At 38.4% G+C, this 25,779-nt stretch overlaps 1 protein-coding gene and 1 pseudogene across 9 annotated transcripts in view; one reads left to right on the forward strand and one right to left on the reverse strand.

The window, feature by feature from the left end:
- The first annotated feature begins 1,394 nt into the window (after positions 1 to 1,394).
- The window catches only part of EEA1 (early endosome antigen 1), a 119,803-nt gene continuing 95,418 nt past the window's right edge, over positions 1,395 to 25,779 (forward strand). For all 8 annotated transcript variants that reach the window (XR_009054574.1, XR_009054573.1, XR_009054575.1 and 5 more), the window contains exon 1: positions 1,395 to 1,678. Coding sequence is in view for 5 of the 8 variants with exons in the window: in XM_057740564.1 (XP_057596547.1) it covers positions 1,655 to 1,678 (24 nt within the window). In the remaining 3 variants the exon portion in view is untranslated. The remainder of the gene's footprint in view (positions 1,679 to 25,779) is intronic.
- LOC130856393 (60S ribosomal protein L34-like) lies at positions 19,800 to 20,221 on the reverse strand (annotated as a pseudogene). The gene has a single exon (XR_009054576.1). The product of XR_009054576.1 is annotated as a 60S ribosomal protein L34-like (transcript).

Below are 25,779 nucleotides of genomic sequence, written 5' to 3' on the forward strand. Positions count from 1 at the left end.
TGTCTGAAAATCAAGTACCTGTGTCTGGAAAGGTGGAAAAATGTGCACTTTGCTATGTTTGTCTGGAAATATTTAAATGCACTATCAACAGTGATTAATAATGTATTAGTTGTAGGCACGACTGTTTTGCTGCACTACAGACACAGGCAAACACATTAAAAAACAGATATGTTTTGGATAGAAACAACATATTACATCATATAATGCTTTATTTACATTTTACAACATATTACATCATATAATGCTTTATTTACATTTACAAAACACTTCTATATTAACTAATTTGGAGATAATATTCGCTGGATTTTTTCAAAAGATCTGTAAGTATTTTCTAATAAGCACTCCATTCATTGCTTGGTAGACTTCAGATCTCCACCCCTGGCAAGGTTAGTTGCATTATTCTCCTGCTCTTCTTTTCTATTTAAACATTATTAAAACCTTCTCTTTCCCTCCCTCCGGGGTAAAGTCGAACCTCTTGGCTCGTGAATACTGGCAGAATGGTAGGATTCCGCAGCTGTGATTTTTGAGTTTAAATAATGATATCGTGCCTGGAAGTCAGTTCCAAGTCCACTTCCAAGTCCACGTCCTTGTTTTGGCACACTGTTTATCTGTGACCTCATTATTTTTTCTTAACCTATGAAACAGACGCATTAAGGTCGATTCATTTCATACATCTATTATCAGAAGAGGATTTAAAATTCCTTAGGAGAATGGGCCAAGCATGGGCTTTATTTAGATGGTGCAACATGTTAGCGACATAAGTCCATTAAATATTGTTGCTACAGTCCAAAAAAGACAACCCCAAACTTCTCTTACCAATTTAAATTCCAGTTTCTTCTTACTCTTTCTTCCGATTCTTTACTTTCCCTTTGGCTGAAATTAGAAGCAGGAAGGGAGTAGGGAAAGGAGCCAGGGGTTGGACCAGGGGAGAAAAGCCCATCAGACCGGTTAATCGTGTCTGCGAGTCTCTCTCCTTTGCTTCCACCCAGAAGCTAAGCGCTTCCAGCAGAAATGAGGATACAATTCCGGAACGGTCAAGACCAGGGTCACACTGATAAATTTTACGGGGTAGTCGGAGGTGCCATCGCAGGTACCCGCCCCGAGACCCCGCCTTCCGCCACGGTCAGGGACCCCCTCCAGGTTCCCCTAGCGAGTACGCGGTCTGCGCGCGGCCGCGCCCTCTGACGGAGCGCGGGCGTGCGCTCGGCGGCCGCGGTGTCCCCGGGCCCGCCGGAAGGAGCGGCAGCGCCAGCGCCCTGCCGCCGGTCCGTCACGCAACCGCCCACGCCGCCGCCGCTTCCGATTGGTCGCCGGTGCGGGCCTGGCCCCTTCCAGCCCCGCCTCCCGCGGATGGACAGGCCGGGAGGGCGGGGCAGTGGCGGGCGGGTCCGCCCAACTGTCAGTTACGGGGGCGGCCCGGCAGGCTGGCGGGCGGGCGCTCGCTGGCTACCTCGTAGCTCTTCGTCGCGCGCTCCGTCTCGCCGCCTGTGGGGAAGTCGGGGCCGCCCAAGCGGCCGCCGCCGCAGCCTCGCCCCGACTTCCTCCCAGTCCTCTATCCCCGGCTCGGTCTCTCCCGCCCGCACGCGCCGAGTACTGAGCGGCCCCGCGGAAGGTTCGGAGAGTCACCGCGGCGGCGCCGCGTGGTGTCTGAACCATGTTAAGGAGGATTTTGCAGAGGGTAAGAGAGTGAAACCGCCTTTCAGGAGCACGTGAGCGGGAGAGCCGGAGCCCGGGGCCGCGGAAGCCGCCGCCACGCAGAGTAGGCGAGGCGGCGGCGCAGGCGCCCCCTCCTCAGCGCGGGCGCCCCCTCCTCAGCGCGGGCCCCTTCCTTTTTTAGGCCCCCGCAGCCCAGGCGGCGATTAGGCCTCGGTCGTCGGCAGAGCGGGCGGGCGGGGCGGTGGCGGGGCCGCAGGCCGGGGCGGGGCCGGGCGCCAGTCCCCGGCGTCCCCCCGCGCCCAGGCCCGGGCCTCGCTCCCGCGCGGGCTGTCAGAGCGAGCAGGCGGGAGGGTGTGGTGCCGGCGCGTTCCTTCCAGATTCTGGAATGGCAGTGAAAATGGAGAGTTCCTGCCCGCGGGTCCGGCCGGCCCGCCGCCCGCCGGGCTGGAGAACGCCCGGTGGGAGACCTGGGGAGGCTCGCTCGGCTCTTCCCCCCGGCGCCCCGCCCAGCGTGCCCCCCAACTTTGCGCCACACGCACCTGCCTCACGCGGATTCGTTATCTCATCTGGGCCACACTGCAGGCTAATGTGGTGACATCCGGCCTAGCGTCGGCCCAATCGCGGTACCGACACAACTGGCCAAGTCAGCTGCGAAGGAAGATATTACTCACTGTTGGCAACTTTTTTTGCCCTCGATTGAAAATGCGTTTTCCCCTCCCAGCCCAGTACCTTTTTTGAGCCATCCAAGGATAAATCCGTTGTAAGCTTTATCCAACGGTATACTCCTTTACGTTCTGCCAGTGCTCTCTCTATTTCAAATCTGGAAAAATCCTAAGATATAAAGATGAGAGCATTGGAAAGCTGTAGGTGTCTTGTTTAGGAATCAATTCCTAGAATAACAATTAAAATCTTTTCTACGAGTTGCTGTTACTCAAGTTTTTATTTTAGTTAGCTTTTTGTTCATAATTTCTTTGTGAGGCTTATGGGGTGCAACAAAATGTAAATGCTTGAAGAGTTGGTGCCAAACCCGTTAGTTGGTTACTGAGGGAGTAGGATAACTAGTTGCAAGGGCAAAAGGAGTTAGTTAACTTGTAGTATTCAATCAAGGAATGTACCAAAGAGTTGAGTCATCCACTGTATAGTAAGGGAGTGTCCTTGCTCCTGCATAGCTTTGTGAACTGTTCAAGTCATGTGAAACTTGGTTATATATCAGGGGGAGAAATAGTTAACATCTGTATCTACCACCCTGTATTGACATTTGATGATTTTTTTGCAGTGTTTTGTAACAGTTTTTTTGAAATCTTGGTAAGTGCTGATTTTGGTAGTAGCAAGGGCATGCCTTTACTCTGGCTGTCAGTGTCCGTGTTCAAAATTAGACATCTGTGCATGGTTTACTTGCGCTACTTAGAGATTTTCCTATCAGTCCTGAAGGAACTGATTGATTACCTCATGCCTCAGATTGTTTCTGTCACATAGTTCCACAGCTGAAAATTAGTTTGCCTGTGGTTTGCTTTAAAGTTTATAAATAAAGTGTTTACTGACTTAAGAATAGCTTCTAGTAGTTATAGATTAGTTTTCAGAAATATGAGCCGCTTTCCAATACTCTTGGTTTAATGTTGTTAAGCGTTACAGTTATATAAAGATCATTTTTAGTGTTGGTGCATACACATCAATGGCTACAGAAGTTTCAATTGAAACTACAAAATTGGAATTTATTCTGATTATTGCTGAGATATGATAAGGAATCATCACACATGAATAAGTCAGCTGACAACTGAGTTCCTTAGCCGTGGTGTTATTGATATCTGTGACTGGATAATTCTTTGTTGTGGTGGGCTGTCCTTTGCATTGTAGGATATTTAGCAGCATCCTTGGTTTTTACCCAGTAGATGCCAGTAACACCCCCGAAATCCCTTCCCCCCTATTGTGACAACCAAAAATATCTGAAGACTTTACCAGTTTCCACCTAGGGGCAAAATTGCCCTGGTTGAGAACCACTGTCTTAAATTTATATACTCTACAAGAAAGTTTGTATTGTTTCTCAGAGTTAACTGTTTAACTTTCTTTTTTTCAGTGTCCTTATATTGAGTGTCAGTAAATGCAAAGCATCTGCTAGGGGCTGGGAACCAGTTAAATAAGGTATGGGCCCGCCTTTTAGAACTCACAGCTGGTTAGGGAAGTGGAAATTTTAAAGTAATGGCAGTGCTTTGTAATAGAAGAATGAATAGTACCTGGGGGCCACTTTGTGGAAGGGTTTTGGGGCAATGAGGAAAAGCTTCTAGGAGGAGGGCATATTTGCAGCTCAGAAGAGGGAAGGGCTGATAGGGCTGAGGGAACTCCAAATGCCTAGACAAGAAGTCATAAGAGGGGGCAGGTAATATTAAGGGGAGTGAAATGATGTGCAGGGATTGGTGGGAGATGAGGCTGCAGAGGTAGCCCAGATCAGATCTGGAGAGGACCTAGAGTCACCTGGGAGGAGTTTGGCTCTTACAAATGGGTCAGTGTTAATGCTTAGTGTTTAATAGGGGTATTTGGATAAAGCCTTAAAAAAATCTTGTAATTGATATTACTAGTATTAACTCACAGGTGGTATTTACTAACCAGTATACCTTGAATCTTTAAAGTGTGTAAAATGGCAACCATTTTATATTACCCCACCCTAATAATCTTATTTCTCAGCAGAGGTCATGAGATATAAGATTAAAACTAAGGTTGCTGATATAGAGATTTGTTTGAAATGGTCTTCATGCTTTGAAATTAAATTGCATACCTTTAACATTCTGTTTTTACATGACCTTTTCATTTTAACTGTTGTAATTTTCTTCTGAATATTGTCCTTTAAATAGCATTTTTGAAAGAAAAAACAGACAATGTGCTTATAATCAATTGTAACTCAGAGTCTTCGATTAGGTCCCAGGGTATTTTATTGGAAATTTAGTTTATTTATTTTTCTTCTTTTTTCCATTAGCTACTAAAAGGTGTTTCTTAGAGGCTTGTAAGAGTCTGAAAAAAAAAAATTGAGGTAGCTCCAATGTGTATGTATTGATTATTGTGCTTAATAGGCTTTGAAGAGAAACGTGGATTTAAAGTGCTTCATCCTGGAAAGACAACAGCATTTAGTTCTTCAGGCAGTTTATAAACTGTTGCCATTTCTTTCTTAAGGATCTTACTGTGATTTAATTTAAGTGTATTAGATTTCCTTTTATTGGTTTATATCAATAATATTGCTACAGAAAAAAATGAATTTAATTCTAGAATTGTGGAAATAGAAGACTTCTTTTATGGGTAATGGATCGCCCTGATTTTAAAAAAGAGGAACTAGGAAGTGAGAGATTAAGTGATTTATCGAAGGCAACACAGTAGATGTAAAAACTGAGACTAGAGCCAAATATTCCCAACTCAATCCATTTCTTTATTTTTAGCATCGTGTTGCCCTTTCCTCCACTACTGAGCTGATATGGTTAGCGCTATGCCAGTCATTGTGGAAAATATGGGAAAAATATGAGATTTAACCTCTACCCCAAGGAACTTATATGATTCAGTGCCAGAGTAAACTGTATAGACAGACAGTGAAGGCTGTAGTATACAGGAGGACGGATCAGAATGAGCCTGGGTGAGTGGGAAATCTGTTTGGAGAAAATGAGCAAGAGGTGGGGTTTTGAAGGTGATTAGGAGAGGAAGAGAGTTACTGTCCTTCTAGGAAAGAGTCACAGTATAAACAAAGACTCAGGTGGGAATGATTTTATTCTTCCTGCCCTTCCTCCTTCCTTTGCATATTGCCTTCCATTAAACACTGGCTATGTGTTAGATACTGGAGGTACAACAGTGAATAAAACTGATCCTCACCCTTAAGTAGCTTAAAACCAAGTGACTTAGAAGTCTGCTTGAAATGAGGAGAAACTTACAAGGATAGTGTGACACCTCATTGTGGAGATTCTTGATCATTTAGCTCAGCCCTGTCCGTTGCAAATGTGAATCACATATGTAACTTAAAGCTTCTAGTAGCCACATTTTAAAAAAGTGAAAAGAGGTGAAATTAATTTTTAAAATTATTTCCTTTGACCCAGTATATCTAAAATATTTCAACATATAGTCAATATAAAAATTGAGACATCTTAAAATTTATTGATGAGATGTTTTTTGTGCTAAGTTTTTGAAATCTGGTCTGTATTTTGCTAACAGCACATCTGACTTTGGACAGGCCATATTTTAACTGTTCAACAGCCTCATAGTTGGTGGCTACTGTATTGGACAGTGCAGGTCTAGTTGAATCCATATATAATTTTTAACTTTTTATTTGGAACTAATTTCAGGCTTACAAAAAGTTGTAAGACTAAAATAATGCAAGAAACAGCTGTATACTCTATCTAAATTTACTTATTGTTAACATTTTATCCTGTTAGCTTTATCATTTGCACACTTCTCTCTTCTCTCCTTTTGTTCACTCCCTGTATATGTGTAATTTTTTTTTTTCTTGAATCACTTGAGGATCAGTTATGGTTCTTCACTTCTGAAAGCTTCAGTGAAGAATAGTGATATTTTACATGACTACAGTATAGTTTTCAACTTCATAAATTTACACTGATTCCATTTACTATTCATAATTCCATTTTTTTCAATTCCGGTAATGTCCTTTGTAGTATTTCCCCCTCACCTGTATAGGGTCCAGTTAAGAGTTAGATATTACATGTAGTTGTCATGTTGCTTTAGCTTCTTTTACTCTGGAACATTTCCACAGCATTTCTTTGTAATTTGTGACATTTTTGAAGAATACAGATCCCCTGTTTTTTTCCTATGGTAATCCTCATGTTGTGTTGTCTGACGTTTCATTGTAAGGAGATTGAGATTATGCATTCTTGGCTGGAATGTGGCCTAGAAGTTGTGTCCACCTCTGGTTATATCTGGAGGCGCATGTCTTTTTGTCCTTCACAGGTGATGTTAATTTTGATTACCTTGTCAGAGTTCAAGGTGTAGCCCAATTTTTTGACCTTATGATAATGATTATTTTTTCTTCCTTTGCCAAAAGAGAGGCAAATACTTATAAGATCATGCAAATGTTCTGCTCTTTATCAAGAATTTCCCCTGTATTTACCATTGTTAATTCTTGCCTGAGCTAATCTTCACCATAATGACTGCAAGATGATAATTTTCCTACTCCAGCACTCCTGCACATTTACCAATGGGTTCTTGGGTTTCTCCTTGCCTCACATCCCCCCACCCCATACCTACCTACCTACCTACTTACATTCCTTCCTTTCCTATTGGTATGGACTCATAATTTCATTTTTATAAAAATGGTCCATAACTCATCACTGTACTTAATTATTTTGGTGTTCAAATTGTCCCAGATTTGAACTGGGAGTCCCTTCAGGTGGCTCCAGTGTCCTTTTGTCATGCCCATGTCATTTTTTTGAACTCCTTCTTACTTTCTGACATAACAAGGTATCCCAACCTTATCCTTTACCTACCCTTTCCCAGTCCTGAAACTAGCCATTTCTCTGAGGAACCCTATTCTTTTTAGTGGGAATGGTATTAGAAACCAAGGTCTGGGGTAGCTTTCCTTCTTGTTTATTTCTTTCAACAGACAAATCTGACATTTTGAATTGTATTCTGTAGGCATTAGGAAATTAATAGGATTTTATTTAAGCAGTGAAATATATTTGGTATGTAGGGGAGGAAAAATTCTCCTCTACCCTCTTTGGGTCTCTGGCTGGACCTAAGAATTAGACTGTTTAGACAGATTAACAGGAGAAAAGCATACAAATGTTATTAAATTTTTACATGTACATGGGAGCTTTCACAAGAGAATGAAGACCTGAAGGGACCAGAGCATGAAGTGTTTACACCTTTTAGACAAAGAAACAAGATTTGAGAAGAATTGACAAGACAAAGGGGTTTGGGCTGAGGTAGTAAATGGTGAAGAAGTAACTAGGAAGATAGGTTAGTTTAACAACATTTGTTTGTACAGGTTTCTCAGCCCTAAATTCTCTGTCTGTAGTGATGAGAACATCTTTACTCCTGGTATGGTGAGGGTCCCTTTCGCAGGAGTTTTATCTCCTGCTTTCAGGAAGAAAAAGGAGGGTCAGAGTGGTTTTCTTGCACCTGCTGTTTCTTAAATGCCTTTAATTAAAAATAATATGCCAAAGTGGCATATTTTGGGGTGACATATTCTGGTTTTCATCAGGCCCAAAATAGGAGTTAGTTTTTGTTGAATGAGTATCTAAAGGAGTGTTTTAGGAAGATTAATTTGTCAGTATTGCATGTGATGTATAAAACCATAGGAGAATATAGGCAGAGATCAGATGAGATTGATTTTAATATTTTAAGCACTAAGTAATTATGATTTGCAGTATGATGATGGCAGTTTGGGCAGAAAAAAAGAAGTGGTGAATCGGGAGGACCTTTTGAACATATCTGCTTCTGAAACATGATATGGGTCTACTATATGCTGTGGATGCATTGCTAAGTAAAATAGGTCTGAACCCCTGTAGAGCTGTGTATCCTGGGGAGGAGAGAGGAACTGTTCAAAGAATCACATAAGTATCTGGTCACATCTTTGGGTGAGTGTTAGGAAGAAAGAGCACAGGGAGCCCCAAGAGCGTACAGCAAGAGGGCCCTGATCTAAACTGAGATGTCAGGGAAGGTGGCCTACATTAGTTACACATTTAAGTTTGATGCAGTTTTTACTCATTTATTGAAGCGAATTTTTAAGAAGTGGAATTTTTTCTTACTGTGTAGATTTATTTTTAGTGTATTAAGAATAAAAAAGAGATTGAGATAATAAAAGAACCAGGGCTAGAACTGTTTTCTTATACTGGTGGTCTTTTGCTTAAGCTAAAGGGATAGTATAATTATTGGTAAAAACCTGAACTCTGAAACAAACCAATAAGAATCTGAATTTTGGAACCAGGCTGCCTGAGGTGGCATCTGCACTCCAAGCTGGGTAGCTTTGGGCAAGTTACTTAACTTCTCTGTGTCTCATTAAGATAGTCATAATAATAGTACCCTTCTCATAGAGTTGTTGTGAGGATTAAATGAATTAACATATGTGAAGGTCTTACAGTAGTATCTGGCACATATTAGCTGCTGCTAATATTGTTTTTTTTGTTATTATTACATACTCCAAATTTCTTCAAGGAATGCTTTTCTTATTATCCCCTTGTTATCTATTTATTTATTTATTTATTTGAACTTTGTGTGTGTGTGTAGGTATTTGTCATACTATTGAACATTTATTTTGTGCTAATTATGTGCTGGGCTGGGGGATAAAAAATTCTAGAGTTTTAATGGGGGAGACAGATACTTAAGTAATTACAAAGCAATGTGATATCTCAGTAGATACACAGAGGAAGAATGTGAGCACAGAAGAAAAAGTAACTAATTCTGTGGTGAAAGGGGGAGGGAGGGAGACAAGGAATAGAGATTGCTGAAGGCCTTGCAGAAGCTGGAGTGACTGACTCAGGCAAGGAGGCACAAGGGAGAGAAGGCGTTTTTAGAGAGGGGACCAGGCAAATGCAAAAACCTGAAGCAGCCTAGCACAGCATAGGGGATTTGTGAATATTTCTGCATGCAAGTGTCTTACCATTACTTGTCCACATTGCTCAGTTTAGATGATACTAGGAGTTACGCTTGCTCTTTTTTTTCCTTCTTCCAAAGCACCGCATATAATTAAGAGAGTGGGCTTTTGAAATTAGACCATCATTTAAGCCCTGGGCTCCTCCACTCATGAGAGTGAGATGTTGTGCAAAATTTAAGCTCCCTGAGACCCAGCTGTTTTATCTGTAAATTGAGCATAATATGTATTTTACAGTATTATAGAAAGATTAAATGAAATAATGTTCATGAAGCACGCACCACAGTACAAGCATTCAATAAACACTTAGTATATAGTAGCTTAGTATACTAAAACAGTTATATAGATCTCTGCAAAACTTAGTACATTGTTTTCATGGTACTTGACTTCTCTACTACTATACTGAGCTCCCTCCCTTAGGGTGGGGATTTTGTTTTTCTTTCTTAGTGTGTAAAACCTATAGTTAAGGAACTTCCCTGGTGGCCCAGTGGTTAAGACTTCGCCTTCCAGTGCAGGGGGTGGGGGTTCGATCCCTGGTCGGGGAGCTAAGATCTCACATGCCAAAAAACCAAAACATAAAATAGAAGCAGTGTTGTAATAAATTCAAATTCAAAAAATACTTAAAAAAAAAACAACCTACAGTTAATATTTGATACTTGATGTGTTTTCAGTAATACATGTTGACTTGGTAGCTGTATAGAGAGGACGGCTCCATAAAAGGAGAGACCAGCTAGAAAGTCATAACTTTTTAGTTCCTAAAATTTACATGTTAGAATCATTTGGAATCCTTTAAAAAAGAAGAAGAAAAAAAAAAAAGAATAAAGAGAAAAAAGATTCCCAAGTCCCTCCATTGAATCAGAATTTCTGCATCTCTTGGTTGTCAATCTAGGGGATGATGAAAGCTTGAATTAGGCAATGGCTTTGGGGATAGAGAAAGAATAGATTTTCAAGAAAGTTAAGAAAATTAATAGGACTTACTGGCTTGTGAGTAGTCTGGGTGGAATGAATTAAGGTGAAGAATAGAGGAGGTTTGTGGAGGAAGATGAGTGTGAACTAGAGGTGGGGACATTCTAACAGATGTTCACTAGGCAGGTAGAAATATATAGGTCCAGCACTCAGGAGACAAGTTGGAGAAAAGTGTTAGATATGTGTGAATGTTGAAGAGATGTCAAGTCAAATACGGATTCAGAAGTGTCCACTGAATGGAACAGTTAGGTCATACTTAGTTCAGTGTCAGGAGAGTCATAGGGAGAAATGATTGGCTGGGAAGTAAGGTGTAGAAACAGGCAGCGCGGACTATTCTTCCAAGATATATAGGGGAGCAGAAACAGTAATTAATTAAATATTAAATACATGAATGTAATCTGTCATCCTTGGACAATATTCTAATAAGTGCTTTTTATTTTCAAGGATTATAAACTTTATCAAATCAGTCCAAATTGAAAGGATTTATTGTGAGGTTTCAAAGTGACCTGAGAACAAGAATTGCTGTACAGTTGGGTCTCTAGACAGTAGAATGGTGTCAGGGGCAGAGGCAGCACTCTTCTTTGTCTCACACAATCTCCTGGACCACTGGCATTTTGTCTCTGCATCTCTGTGTCCATCCTCCTTGCTGTTGCTTGCTTAGTATGCTCAAGACCTCAAATGGCCATCTCACCACATAATTCTACTTGCTTTTCACCTTACCTTTGCATAGCCAACTGGCCAAATGTCTCGGTTTACAAACCCCAAGAGAAGAATGAAAAATGTTCTCTATCTTTTCTGGTTGGGTCATGCGTAGGTCTCTGGCTGGCCAGTGATAGAGTTGCTTCCTCTGGGTCAGATGTACACTGCTGGTTTAGTCAGCTGAGGTTGGGAGTGGAGTGAGGTCCTTTGATTCTTAGGATTGCTCCTTTTAGAAACTGTGATACCATGAAACACATCTTTTACAGATCATTCTAGAAATAAGCTTTACCGTGGCTCTGAAATAATGATTATAGTTCTGGTTAGGTTCATTTGGTGCCAGCTGATTTTCTTACCCTCTATTCTAGTTTTTTCCTTCATAGCTTCTGCATTCTTTTGTTTTGTTTTGTTTTTTATCATCTTTATTATTATTATTTTTCTATTTATTTTATTTTTGGCTGCATTGCATCTTTGTTGCAGCGCACGTGCTTTCTCTAGTCGCGATAAGGGGGCGCTATTCTTCCATGTAGTGTGCCGGTTTCTCATTTCAGTGGCTTGTCTTGTGGAGCACAGGTTCTAGGCAGCTGCTTTAGTAGTTGAGGTGCGTAGGCTCAGTAGTTGTGGCTCGTGGGCTTAGTAGCTCTGTGGCAAGTGGGATCTTCCTGGCCGAGGGCTCAAACCTGTGTTCCCTGCATTGGCTGTCAGATTCTTAAACAAAGCACCACCAGGGAAGGCCCTATATTCTCTCTCTCTTTTTTTTTTTAACTTTTAATTTTTTTATTTTTTACAATAAACTGCATGTATTTAGAGTGTACAATTTGCTATCCCAGTCTCCCAATTCATTCCCCCTGCCATCCCTCCCCGCTTTTCCCTTTGGTGTCCATATGTTTGTTCTCTACATCTGTGTCTCTATTTCTGCCTTGCAAACTGGTTGATTTGTACCATTTTTCTATAGTCCGCAAATATGTGTTAATATACGGTATATGTTTTTCTCTTTCTGACTCACTTCACTCTGTATGACAGTCTCTAGGTCCATCCATGTCTCTAGAAATGTCCCAGTTTCATTGCTTTTTACAGCTGAGTAATATTCCATTGTATGTATGTACCACATCTTCTTTATCCATTCATCTGTTGATGGACATTTAGGTTGCTTCCATGTCCTGGCTTTTGTAAATTGTGCTGCAGTGAACATTGGAGTGCATGTGTCTTTTTGAATGATGGTGTTCTCTGGGTATATGCCCAGTAGTGGGATTGCTGGGTCATATGGTAGTTCTATTTTTAGTTTTGCAAGGAACCTCCATACTGTTCTCCATAGTGGCTGTATCAATTTACATTCCCACCAGCAATGCAAGAGTGTTCCCTTTTCTCCATACCCTCTCCAGCATTTACTGTTTGTCGAATTTCTGATGATGCCCATTCTAACTGGTGTGAGGTGATACCTCATTGTCATTTTGATTTGCATTTCTCTAATAATTAGTGATGTTGAGCAGCTTTTTATGTGCCTCTTGGCCATCTGTATGTCTTCTTTGGAGAAATGCCTATTTAGGTCTTCTGCCCATTTTTTGATTGGGTTGTTTGTTTTTTTGATATTGAGCTGGATGAACTGTTTATATATTTTGGAGATTAATCCTTTGTCTGTTGATTCGTTTGCAAATATTTTCTCCCATTCTGAGGGTTGTCTTTTCGTCTTGCTTATAGTTTCCTTTGCTGTGCAGAAGCTTTGAAGTTTCATTAGGTCCCATTTATTTATTTTTGTTTTTATTTCCATTCCTCTAGGCGGTGGATCAAAAAAGATCTTGCTGTTATTTACGTCAAAGAGTGTTCTTGCTATGTTTTCCTCCAGAAGTTTTATAGTATCTGGCCTTACATTAGCTTCTGCATTCTTAGAGTCAGTGGTCTTTTGATACTTTGGCTGGGTTATAACTTTGATTTATTTAAGTTCCTCCTATACTCTTATTTACCTCATGACTGCAATGTGTATCTGTTTAGTGCCAGTTTGTGTGGCAAATTAAAAAATATATACTTATTTTTTTGGCTGTACCGGGTCTTAGTTGCAGCACTTGAGATCTTCGTTGCCACATGTGAGGTCTTCGTTGTGGCATGTGAGCTCTTAGTTGTGGCACAGTTCCCTGACCAGGAATTGAACCTGAGCCCCCTGCATTGGAAGCGCAGAGTCTTAACTATTGGACCACCACCTGGGTGTGGCTAATTAGTCATTTCTTTTCATAGTTTGCAATGTAAAGGCCTAAGCGTGGAGCTCAGCAGTAGTTCATTCTTCACACTGGGGTTTGTTTGTTTGTTTTGCTACTGAGCCATTTTATTGGTTGCTGGCTAGCTGGGGAATGGCTGCTTTTGGGTCCAAGTGATCACATTTGGTCAACTGGCAATAGACATGGGGTTATATAACCTGGTTGTCTTGGTCTGTGTTTTCAGTATGGGCTATGGTAGGGTAGCTTCCTTTAGGATAGATCCATGGCCATTGCATGCACTGTGATTGATTGACATATTTAATACAGTAACATGAATAACTTAGTTGCATAGACATCTGTGTGAGTATTGCATGGGTTATAGCAGTAGATGGAATTTAATAAAAACCACATTCTTTCCCTCATTTCAGTGTTTAATATTAGACTATGGTTAAGTTTTATGTAAGTATGCTAATATAAAAGTTGTTCTAGAGTCTTAGTGATACTTTATTTGGACTTTTATTAGCTAAATATATTTGGAAAATGTTTTAAGAATTCCTGTCTTTATATAGTGCTATGCCAGAATACACTGTTGTAGGGGATTGATTGAGAGGTAAGTCATATTGAGTTAGATCTCTGATAAGGAAATATGGATTTATTTTTTTCTATAAGACATTCTGATATAACCTTATTATATCTGCTTGCAACTTCTGAATATTTAAAGCAATGATTTAGTTTTAAAATAAAATATTTAGAAATAAATAAAGAATATATTTCTGGTTATAAAATAAATCATATACATCATGGAAATCTGAGAAAGGAAAACTGAGAAGAAGCATAGGGCTTGTAGCATAGCGGGTGGTTTAAGAGCATTTTGAAGTCAGGTGCAGTCCAGCTCTGTGCCTTATTACATTTGTAATCTTAGCTAGCAACTTATTTAGTTTCTTTAACCTTATTTTTCCCCCTTGGCTAAATGGGAACAATTCCTTTGACTTTTTTTTTCCAATTTTCTTTATATGTTTATTTATTTTTGGCTGCGTTGGGTCTTGGTTGCTGCACTCGGGCTTTCTCTAGTTTCTTTCTCTAGTTGCACTGAGTGGGAGCTACTCTTTGTTGCGGTGCATGGGCTTCTCTTTGCAGGGGCTTCTCTTTGCGGTGGCTTCTCTTGTGGAGCTTGGGCTCTAGGCGCACGGGCTTCAGTAGTTGCGGTGTGTGGGCTCAGTAGTTGTGGCGCATGGGCCTAGTTGCCCTGTGGCATGTGGGATCTTCCCGGACCAGGGATCAAACCTATGTCCCCTGTATTGACAGGTGGATTCTTAACCACTGTGCTACCAGGGAACTCTCCTTTGACTTTATTCAAGGGATTGCTGTGATAATTAAATGATATAATGTAAATAAAGATCTTGATGTTGTATCTGTCATAGAGGTTATACATTAGCTATTATTATTAATAGAAAAATATATTTCATTTAGCAGACTACCAGTTGACATTTCTTTAACTAGTATAAAACTCAAGTTTTTTATGTGCCTGGTCTTGAAAATGCAAATGATCTAGGAGAAGTTGATATTCTGAGCTTTACAATAAGATTCATGCCTCTGGATTATTTTGGTTTTGTTAAGTTTTTGAGTGTAAAGGACCCAATCAAGTAGAGAAATCACTGAATTTGGGATCAAAAGATTTGAGTTGACTTTCTAAATTCTGCTCTTGGTGTGATCTTAGACAAATCATGAGCTTCTCTTGGCTTTCCTTTTTTAAAAATTTGTTCAATGAGGGCACCACCTAGGTGATTTCCAAAGTGCTTTTCAGGGTGAAAGTGTTTGTTGAAAATCACGAAGTACCAGGATTTTTAGTCTGCAGATCATTTGCAACCCCAGAGTAGCATTTTGTGTTACATAACAAATCCTGATACTTTTTACTGTTTTCTAGCGTCTTTGCTGAGAAAAGATAGTATCTTCAGGAAGCAAGGATTCAGTGATAAAATTTGATAGCTCATGTAAGGTGGCTATCATAGCACCTAGGAGGCTGCAGAAGATAGTACCTCTCCTTTTCTACTGAGTTCCCTCCCCCACTCCCTTTCCCCAGTGTATAACTCTATGCGTATCTCAAATGCAAGTAAAGTACATTCATTGTAGCAGACGCTTTGGTGTGTGACATAGATTCCCCTTCAGGCTTCTCTTAGTTGCTTGGAATCATGGCTGCCTCATCCAAGTTTACTTTCCCCTTCCTGGGAGCAGCCTGCATTTCATTCCTTGCTGATGGTGGGGGATGCAAAGAATGATCCTCTTGCCTGGGTTAGAGACTAATGTGAAGTGTCATTCTAGCTTCAGGACTCTTAGTAGGATTAGCTGAGGCTGCTGTTGCAACTGTGTTATTGATCAGTACTGTTCAACTTCTCCCTTGGCCCAGTCATGCTTCATCTGTGCCTGCACAGGTGTTCTTGAGAGCACTCCCTAGTAAACCTGCTTGCAGATAGCGGTCTCAGACTCTCTTTCCTTGGGAATCTGAATTATGAGTCATCTGCTATTTGGATAGTCTTTCTCAGGGGTTTTTGTGTCATAAAAGATGATAATATTCAGGATGGATTTTAATTTTATGAATTTTGTGTTCTACTTTGACACCGACAGTCTACATATCTTTTATAACAGGAATCCATAGCCAGTAGATCAGAATTTTTGTTAGATTCTGGAGTTTTACATAGTGGGTCTTCAAGCACATTCTGGATTTTGAGCATGGCTCACAGATTCTGTGTTTAGGAAATTTTATTATTAGCACCTTTCCTGGTTCTCACAAGTGATTTTAAGACTTAAAAAATGAAAAGTGATGTGAGAGGGACGGAAGTGGGAGTATGGGCCATCCTCCCTCTGGGCGGGGGTGGGGTGATGTTGATGTGGTGGTGGGGCATAGTCCTGTCCTGCTGCCTATACTCTGAGACAAGTAGGAGGGTTGTGTTGAGCCTTGAAGCCTAGGGTGTGAGCCCAGGTGGGGCTGCTACAGGTCCAGATCTTGGTGGTAGTAGAAAATATTCAAATGAGAACTTTGAAGGCCTAAGTGGAATAGGGTTGCATGTGAACAGCAGTTGAACATGGGTCAGTCCATCCTGAGAGATGGGCAAGCGCTTAAAATTTAAAATAAAAAAAAAAAAAAAGGCATCTTCTCAGAAATAGACTATGAATTCTTATTTTGATATATTTTTGTGTCTGTCTATCCATATTTATTGAATCAAGACACCTGATAGTCTAAACTTGCTTAAAATATGTAAATCTGTTTTAATTATATGCTAGATATTTAATTACATGTTCGATATTTAAAAAATGTTAGGTATTAAAGTCTTTTATTCTTTCACTTAATATCAAGTAAATTAAATGATGTCTTTCAACCCAATTTAGTTACTAGTAACTTATCTGTAATTAGTTTTGATAGTCTCAGTCTCTTATTGACTTGGCTCCTTTTTTTTTTTTCTGATGACTGCTTTCATGTAACTATTAATAACCAGTAACTAAATTTTAGAGTTTTGAAAGTATCCATAAGACAACTAAAAATATATAAAGGTAGGAAATATATTTGACTTTGTTTCTATGGGCATGCTTTTAAGTTAGCTAGTTTAGGGCCCACATAAATCATGGAATGAGAATTTTGGAGCTATAAGGACCCGTGATCTTGTCCTGTCCCTGTAGTTAGTCATTGAAGAAGTTGAGATTAGAAAAATTAAATGTCTTGATGGGTATCAGAGAGATGGCCAAGAAATATTTGAGATAGTAGAGAGGATATTGAATTAGGACTTGGGAAACCTAAGTTTTAATTGCAACTCTATCATTAGAAAGCATATGATGTCAGGTAAGCCAGTTATACTTTATAGGGCTTTGTTTCCTCATCTGTGGAGTGTTACAGTTGGAACATGATTTCTGAGATGTTTTCTAGCTTTTAAATTTTGATTCTAGGTCTTTTTTTAAGGAGTGGTGCACTTAGTAATAATGTAAGTTCTACTATTTATAGTATATCTAACAAATGCCAGGTACTGATTTAAACATTTTACACATACTGTTTCATTTAATCCTCACAACAGTTCTGTGAGACTGACATTATTAGTTCCACTTTACAAATGGAAATTTGGGGCTTACAGAGGTTAAGTACTTCTACAAAGCTTCTAAATAGGTAAACTGGAAGTTGAATGCAGGTCTGTGTGACTCCAACTACTATATTCTGAATCAGTATTCCTAGATTTAGATGTACTTTTGTTTTTGGAACACTTGACAGACCCTGCTGAAAACAAGAGCCAGCTGAATTTAGGTGAGTATATGCTTCTCACCCCCTTCTCTGGCATACTGTATTGTATGTATTGTATTCTGTGTCACTAGGTTAGGCAGGGAAGATTTAGGATGCAGACCTATATTGTGTGCAGACACTTGAGAAATTTTGGAATAGGCTGGAATCAGGTGCAACAGGGGATATAACCTCTTAGAGACCACTTAACAAAGACGTATTGAATAGGAATTACATTTAATTCAGCATTAATATTTTAACAACATGGGTGACTGCATGCTTATTAAAGTTGTAGATGACTCTAGGTTAGGTGGCATTGTTCACATTAAAAAATAGGAATTGTAAAAAAAAAAAAAATAGGAATTGTTTTCCGTTGAAAGCTGATATAAATGAATTGGGGTTAAATGTGGTATATTTGTAAAGAAGCTTACTATCTATCACACAGGGTTTTATGATGGCTAGAAAAGCATCTGTGGAGTTGCATGGTGGATCAGGATCATATTGCAGAAGTCTGAGTAAGCCTTCTACATCAGGATTTGATATAGATCGGGATATATTTAGTTTTAAGAAGAAGGTGGAGAAATGAGAAGGAACTCACGACAAAAAAAAAAGTAATTAGCAAAAATGACTTGTAAGACAAGTTCAAAAGTATTAGAGTTATAATGGAGATTAGAACAAAGAGTATTAGTGACCATTTTCAAGGTTGAAGGTTGAAAGCAAGCAGGAGAGGACTTAGACAAATTTTGTATGAAGTTTGAGGCTGACAGGAGTTAAGGGTTAGGATTATAGAAACTATAAAATGAAAAGGAGAAAGTCCTTCTCAGTATCATTGCTAATAGTTTCTTATATATTTTTCCACAAAGTTTTAATGCATATATCCATTAACATTATACAGTATGATCATACTCTTCATATGAGTTTGATTTTTTTCACTTAATATAGTTTGGAGAGCTTTCAGTATCAGCACTTGCAGAATTGCCTCTTTTATTATGTGTTTATTTTTAATAACTACATTATATTTTATTATATGGATTATTAAAATTTAATCATTTCTCTAGTGAAGGACATTTAGTTTGTTTCCAGTTTTGCTAATAAAAAGCACTGCAGTGAGCATACTTGTATACATATATGGGTGGTCCTTTAATGAATTTGTCCACTGGGTAATTTCCCAGCAGTGAGGCAGAGAGCATGTACATTTTTTGTATTTAGTTACACTTCCACAAGCAGTGTTTGAGAGTGTTGGTTTTCCAACACTCTTTCTACCAATGAATATTGTCAAAGAAAAAAAAAATCTTGATTTTACTCAAATACCCTGAAAACCAGATTGGCAGTTTAGTCTTCTAGTCTTTTGTTTAACTTCGAAAGTTAAAAAAGAAACTATGGAAAATGGAATAATGTAAATCTTGGAGTAGTTACATTAATTTTTTTTTAATATATGAGAAATATTGTGTGTTAGTTAAGCTTAGGTGGATACTTTTATTGTATCCTTATTAGGAAATTTGATGAATAGCTCAGTCTTATAGGGTTCCCGTCCTCAAAAAGATTCCTTTTCTCTTCTATGGAGAAGAGAAGACATATCTACTGTATCTAATTGTATTTGTTGCTGCATAATAAACCATCCCTGTGCTTTGGTTAAAACCACCATCATTTTATTTGCTCTAGATTCTCTAGATCAACAATTTGGGCTAGGCTAAGCTAAATGGTTCTTCTGCTGGTCTCTCTTGGAGTTACTAATACAACTGGAGTTATCTGTTGGCTTGATTGGGATAATAGTCTAACATAGCCTCTTTCAGATTGCTGATAATATTCATTGGTTCACATGTCCCAGATTAGCCTTGGCTTATATGGTGGCAGAACAGTTTCCATCAATGAGTGAGCAAATCCTATTGTGCACTGTACTTGGATTTTATTTGCTACTCTACCTTCAGCCAAGGCAAGTCTGATGGCCAAAGCCCATGTGGGGGAGGATTACGCGTGAGAATTACAAGGGTATTAAAACATAGGTGTAATTCATTGAGGATCATTATTGTAACAATCTACCACTGCTTTCTTCTTCCATGTATTATGTGTTATAAGAGAAGTATAAATAAGAGATATAATAGTTTAAAGGAAAGAAGGATTTTTTTAATCTAAGGAAAGGTTTTATGATGTCACTTAAGTTGGGAAGACTGATTTCATCAACAGTTGCAGACTATTGATTTTCTATATTTTTATTTCTTCTGCATATATTAACTGATACTTTTCTGTAAAGAACTTTTCATTTTAAACCGGGAGTGTTTGGTTGCCATGAATTTCAGTGTATACTGGATGGTCAGGATAAATGTTTAATTCTTTTTCTTTAATTATGAATTTTCAGAATAAAAATTGATGCACTACTCTAGTAGTGATCAGTGAGGCTTGCTTGTTTCTCTTTTGACTTTCTCTTTCCTTGAGGAAGGAGAACTCATGGATTTTTTTTTCTTTTTGATTTTTTTTTTATTACCCAAAAAAGCTTCATTTTTTTATTTAGCTTTCTGACTCTATGCTTGTGCTTTCAACACTTTCACAACGATTTTCTCTTAGTAAGAAAAGTGTGCTTGTTCCTGTCACGGACACACTTTAGCACACATGGAACCACCATAGGCCTGGCTGACATGTTTTTTCGTTTTAGACAACCTCATAAGAACTTTAGGTCTCACAGCATGAACTCCTCAAAGTTGGCCTGGGCACATGCCACATGTGGATTTTGGTGCTTTCCCAACCTTCTTGGTATAAAGGTAAACAATTCTATTACTGGGGGTTTGGGACAGCCTGGTTTTGATAGAGACTGTATTGTAGGACAGCCTATGATGGACGGTATATCAAACGCTGGACCATCCTGAATGCCTCTAGATACCGTCCTCTGAAGAGGAGGAGGCACTCATAGATTTTTTAATATATTTCATGAACTCACGGATTTTGTATATATTTAGTGGGTTTCAGTCAGTTGAAGTCAGTGTGATTTTTTTGATGTGCAAATTGTTCCAGCTTTACCTAGTAGAAGTGCCTTCAAGGTGACTTTTGTCATTTTGACAGGACCGTATTAGTGTTTGATAACTTCCTTGCTTTGTGGCACAACATGACCCAGGTTCGTCTAGTAAAATTTCTCCTCCAGGCTGAAATCATCCTTTTCTCCAAAGAGTCCTGGTTCTTTTTAATGGAGAATGCTATTTAAATACCACTGTCTGGGCATGTAGGGTACTCATTGCTTCTGTGTTGTCATTGCTTTTAAGCATTTAAAATAAGAACTAGGATATATCTATATATCGATATATAGAGAGATATATACACACATGTACATATAGACAGATTTAGAAGGCAAAACACGTGTTCAAATTAAGATTATAAAATATCTTTTCCTTTAAGTTTATATTTTTAAATTTTATACTGAATATCTTGGCTCTTAACATTAACATATTTTTTTCCTAAAAATATACATAAAATAGCTTTAAAATAACACTACTGATGTTACTGTTAGTAAGCTTAGTGAATCAATTTTACTAATTTTTTTAGCAGTTCTTTTTGTCCTTATACTATAGTTTACTAAGGCTATATAGGTCAAAAGCACTGTGTTCTTAAAACACTTGAAATAATTATCTTCTCTGTGTGGCTGTACTATTAACTTGAGATTCAGTAGGTTTAGAATTTTAAGAAAAAATTTAAAAATTGTGGTAGCATAAAATTTAGCATTTTTATCATTTTAAAGTGTACAGTTTAGTGGCATTAAGTACATTCATATTGTTGTGCAACCATCACAACTATCTATTTCCATCATGTTTTTAATCATTCCCAAACTGAAACTCTGTACCATTAAACAACTCCTTGTTCCTCCATCCTTAGCCTTTCTTTGGTAACCACTGTTTTACTTTCTGCCTCTATGAATATGATTATTCGAGGTATACATGTTAGTGCAGTCACATGTATTGGTCTTTTTCTGTATGGCTTATGTCACTTAGACTAATGCTTCCTGAGTTCATCCACATTGTAGTGTGTACTAGAATTTCCTTCCTTTGAAAGGCTGAATAATATTCTATTGTATGTATATACCACATTTTGTTTACCCATACATCCATCAGTGGATATTTGGGTTATTTCCACCTTTTAGCTATTGTGAATAATGTTACAGTGAGCATTGGTGTACAGATATTAATTTGAGTTGAGTTGGACATTAGCTGAGGTTTTAAATAAATGAGGATTATTATTAACTAAGCTAGAGAACATAGGAGGAAAAGAAAACTTTTTCCCTGGGATGGTAAAGGGTTAAGATAAGTGGTTTGATTTTGGAAATGATTTATTTGAGGTGCTTTGGGAAATCAATTAGAAAGCAACTGGAAATGTGGTATGGAGATATAGGTACTAAATTCTCTCTTTTATAGTCCAGGTGAGAGATAATGACGTCTTGAACTGAGTTAATGGCAAAGGAGATGAAGAAAGGATAGATTCATAATTTATGTAGGTGATTGAATTAACTTGGTGATTGGATGTGAAGGTTAAGGAAGAGAGGAGTTAAGGGTAATGCTTTGGATTTAGGCAAAATGGCTGTGTGATGTTTCTGTAATTTCAGGTAGAAAATGCAGATGGGTAAAATGTTTATGAGAAAAGATAATGAGTTTGGTTTTGAATAAAATGACTTTAGTGTGCTTTCATGGCACTCTGGTAGAGAGATTTAGCAGGACAGGAAAATATGAATTTGAAGTCCAGCAGAGATCTGGATTAGATTTAGAATTTTATTTTTGTCTGCATTGGGAAATAACTGAAATTAAGGGAATGAGATCACCTAACAGTGTGTGGTAAGCTAAGAGGTTGAACATGTAAATTCCTTGGGAAGCCCTGGAATGCTTTCCATGAAATAAAAAAATTGTCATTTGCAAATATACCTTCTCAGTTCATCTGTATGTGCTAATAAGGTCTTAGTTCGTAATAAATAGTAAGAAAGAGGTAGTGAGGGCCCTAAGAAATCTTTGATTATCCATTTATAGTATGATGATCAGGTAATGTATTTAAAGCACTCTTCTTAAGGTCTGAATATAGTAGATGGCTTTTCAAACTTTTTGAATTTGTGAAAATTTTCCTAATTGATCTTTATGCTGGGTGAAGGGAAATAGTGACAAAATCAGTGCTGAAAGTTACATTTTGTAAGAAATCCTTATAGATGTCTTATAAGTCTCCAAGGTTTTAAGGTTGTATGTCATTTAATTTTTAATACTTGTATCCTTTCCAGTTTCAGAAATAATTTTGCTAAGTATAAGATGTGTTTAGTATCCTACAACAATTTTTTTCAAAGATTTTCGTAAGAGCAATAATTTATTTCTGATCGACTCACCTTTTTCTGGCAATTAATCTGTTATTAACTCAGCTTTTGCTGGTTTGCCTTGTTTCCAGTCTAGTTTCAATTAGAGTGGTATGGGTTGTTCATTTGCTTATTAACCATTTACTGCGTCCCTTCTGTGTGCAAAGACTAGTTATCCTTTTAGTTGGTTTTAGTGCTTTGAAGACAGGTAAGATTTAGAGATGAGGTTCTTTATCTTTAGTAGCAATTAGGTTGTAAAACTGAGTTATGTTCTTAGTGAAATTATTGCTCTCTTCCTGCTTAATCTTCTCTCGAGTGAAGTCATATGTAGGGGGAGAGTCATATGTAGGGAGAGTGTCATATGTAGGGAGAGTATGTTGAGTTTGGAAACTCTGACTCATTATATCACCAGATATTAGCAAAACTTTTGTTATTCATCTGTAAAATAGATGTTTCTTATATGCTACTACATGTTTGTTTTGATTCTGTTTTTATTTGCTCTTAGGTTTTCAGTCATGATTGGAAGACATTAGCTATTGGTTGCTTTGGATTACAGCAGTGTAGTTATGATTCTCACAAGTAGATTTTTAAAATTGTATTCAATTAACAACTAGTCTGAAATAGATAAAATATGCATTTCAAAGAAACTTCATTGTTGTTAAAACTTCCATGATAGTGATACTACTTTTCAAAGTATTGCATATAGTAAACAATAACTTCTTTACCCCAGTTAAGTACTGTTCTTTCTTCACAAACTTGTACGTGATTTTTGAAAGTAGCTTTTGGAGAGATTAATGCTGCTCTATGTTGATCTTACAGTTGTTGGTAGTAGGAGTATATTTTTATATTATCAACAAGCTAGGGTAGCCAAATATATTTTAGGCATCTATTCTTATTTGGTTGAAATAAATACTTTGAATACCATGTAAACTTTCCCCCCATGTTTTCTTTTTTTTTTAAATTTATTTGTTTTATTGGCTGTGTTGGGTCTTTTTTTGCCATGCACTGGCTTTCTTTAGTTGCAGTGAGTGGGGGCTACTCTTTGTTGTGGTGCACGGGCTCCTCATTGTTGTGGCTTCTCTTGTTGCGGAGTGCAGGCTCTAGGTGCGTGGGCTTCAGTAGTTGTGGCACATGGACTCAATAGTTGTGGCACATGGGCTCTAGAGCACAGGCTCAGTAGTTGTGGTGCATGGGCTTAGTTGCTCCGCGGCATGTGGGATCTTCCTGGAGCAGGGATTGAACCCGTGTCCCCTGCATTGGCAGGCGGATTCTTACCTGCTGTGCCACCTAGGAAGCCCTCCTCCATGTTTTCAAATTTTGATCTGTTTGGCTGACACCACTAAGCATTAATGACAGGTATTTGATAAATATAATTATCTGGATCTTTTGCAAGCTCAAATATTTTATAATTAAAAAAATCTGAAAATTAAAAAAAATATGACCACACTAGTAAAAATTTTGGGGAGGAGATGGGTAGGTGGTTAACTAAATCATCAACACAAATCTTAGCCTTTCAGTAACATAGGGGGAAAGTAGTAAAAGCATCTGTGTTCACCAAGGATATTGGCTTGTAATTTTCTTTTTGTGGTCTCCTTGTCTGGTTTTGGTATCAAGTTAATGCTGGCTTCATAGAATGTATTTGGAAGCCTTCCCTTCTTTACAGTTTTTTGAAGGATTTGAGAAGGATAGGTATTAAATCTTGGAATGTTTTGTAGAATTCACCAATGAAGATGTCTGCTCTGGGCTTTGGTTTGTTGGGAGATTTTTGATTACTGTACTAGTAATTGGTCTATTCAGATTCTTCTATTTCTTCATGATTCAGTCTTGAAAGATTGTATGTTTTTAGAAAATTTTCCATTTCTTTTAGGTTGTCCAATTTGTTGGCGTATATTCATAGATCATAATAGATCCTTTGTATTTCTGTGGTGTTAGTTATAACATCTCTTTAATCTCTGGTTTTATTTAGAGTCCATCCCCCCCCCCCCCCCGTGAGTCTAGCTAAATGTTTGTCAATTTTATTTATCTTTTTAAAGAATCAGCTCTTAGTTTCATTGATCTTTTTTTTTTTCTCTTTTTTTTTTTTAGTCTCTGTTTCTGCTCTGATCTTTATTATTTCCTTCCATCTACCAATTTGGGGCTGTGTTCTTCTTTTCTAGTTCCTTTATGTATAAGGTTAAATTGTTTATTGGGGATTTCTTGTTTCTTGAGGTAAGGCTGTATTGAATTTATTAGTCCATTTACGTTTAAGGTAGTTATTGATAAGTATGTGCTTATTGCCATTTTGTTAATTGTTTTCTGGCTGTTTTTGTAGTTCCTCTTCTCTCTTTTCCTTTGTGTTTTGGTGTGGTTTCTTTTAGTGTCTGTGTTTAGATTTTCTCATTTTCTTTTGTGTATTTACTATAAGTTTTTTCCTTGTGGTTACTGTGAGGTACACCTGTAACATTCTATGTAAGTAGTAGCCTGTTTTAAGTTGCTAGCAACTTAAATTAGAAATCATTCCAAAGCTGTATCTTTTTACTCCCTCCCCATGGTTTATACTTTAAGTTTTTTAGAAAAAATTTATTTATTTTATTTTTGGCTGTATTGGGTCTTAGTTGTGGCATGTGGGATCTTTGTTGCAGCATGCAGGATGCTCTTCTGTGGCACGTGGGCTTCTCTCTAGTTGTGGCCTGATGGCTCAGTAGTTGCAGCATGCAGCTTCTTTAGTTGTGGTGGCTTCAGAGCTCTTGGGCTTTGTAGTTGCGGCATGTGGGCTCTCTGGTTGTGGTCCTCATGCTCAGTAGTTGTAGTGCGCAGTCTTAGTTGCCCCAAAGCCTGTGGGATCTTAGTTCCCCAACCAGGGATCAAACCCATATCTGCTGCATTGGAAGGTGGATTCTTAACCACTGGACCACCAGGGAAGTCCCCATGTTTTATACTTTTGATGACACATTTTACTTTTGATTCTTTTGCATCCTATAACTAATTATTGTAATTTTAGTTATTTTTAGTACTTTTGTCTCTTAACTTTTGTGTTTGCTTTATAGGTGATTGATCCTCTGCCTTTATCATACATTTACCTTTAGCAGTGAGATTTTTACTTTCATATGTTTTATTATCAATTAGTGCCATTTCTTTTCAGGTTAAAGAAGTC

The sequence above is a fragment of the Hippopotamus amphibius genome, chromosome 7, assembly GCF_030028045.1.
Source record: "Hippopotamus amphibius kiboko isolate mHipAmp2 chromosome 7, mHipAmp2.hap2, whole genome shotgun sequence".
Classification (NCBI taxonomy): domain Eukaryota; kingdom Metazoa; phylum Chordata; class Mammalia; order Artiodactyla; family Hippopotamidae; genus Hippopotamus; species Hippopotamus amphibius.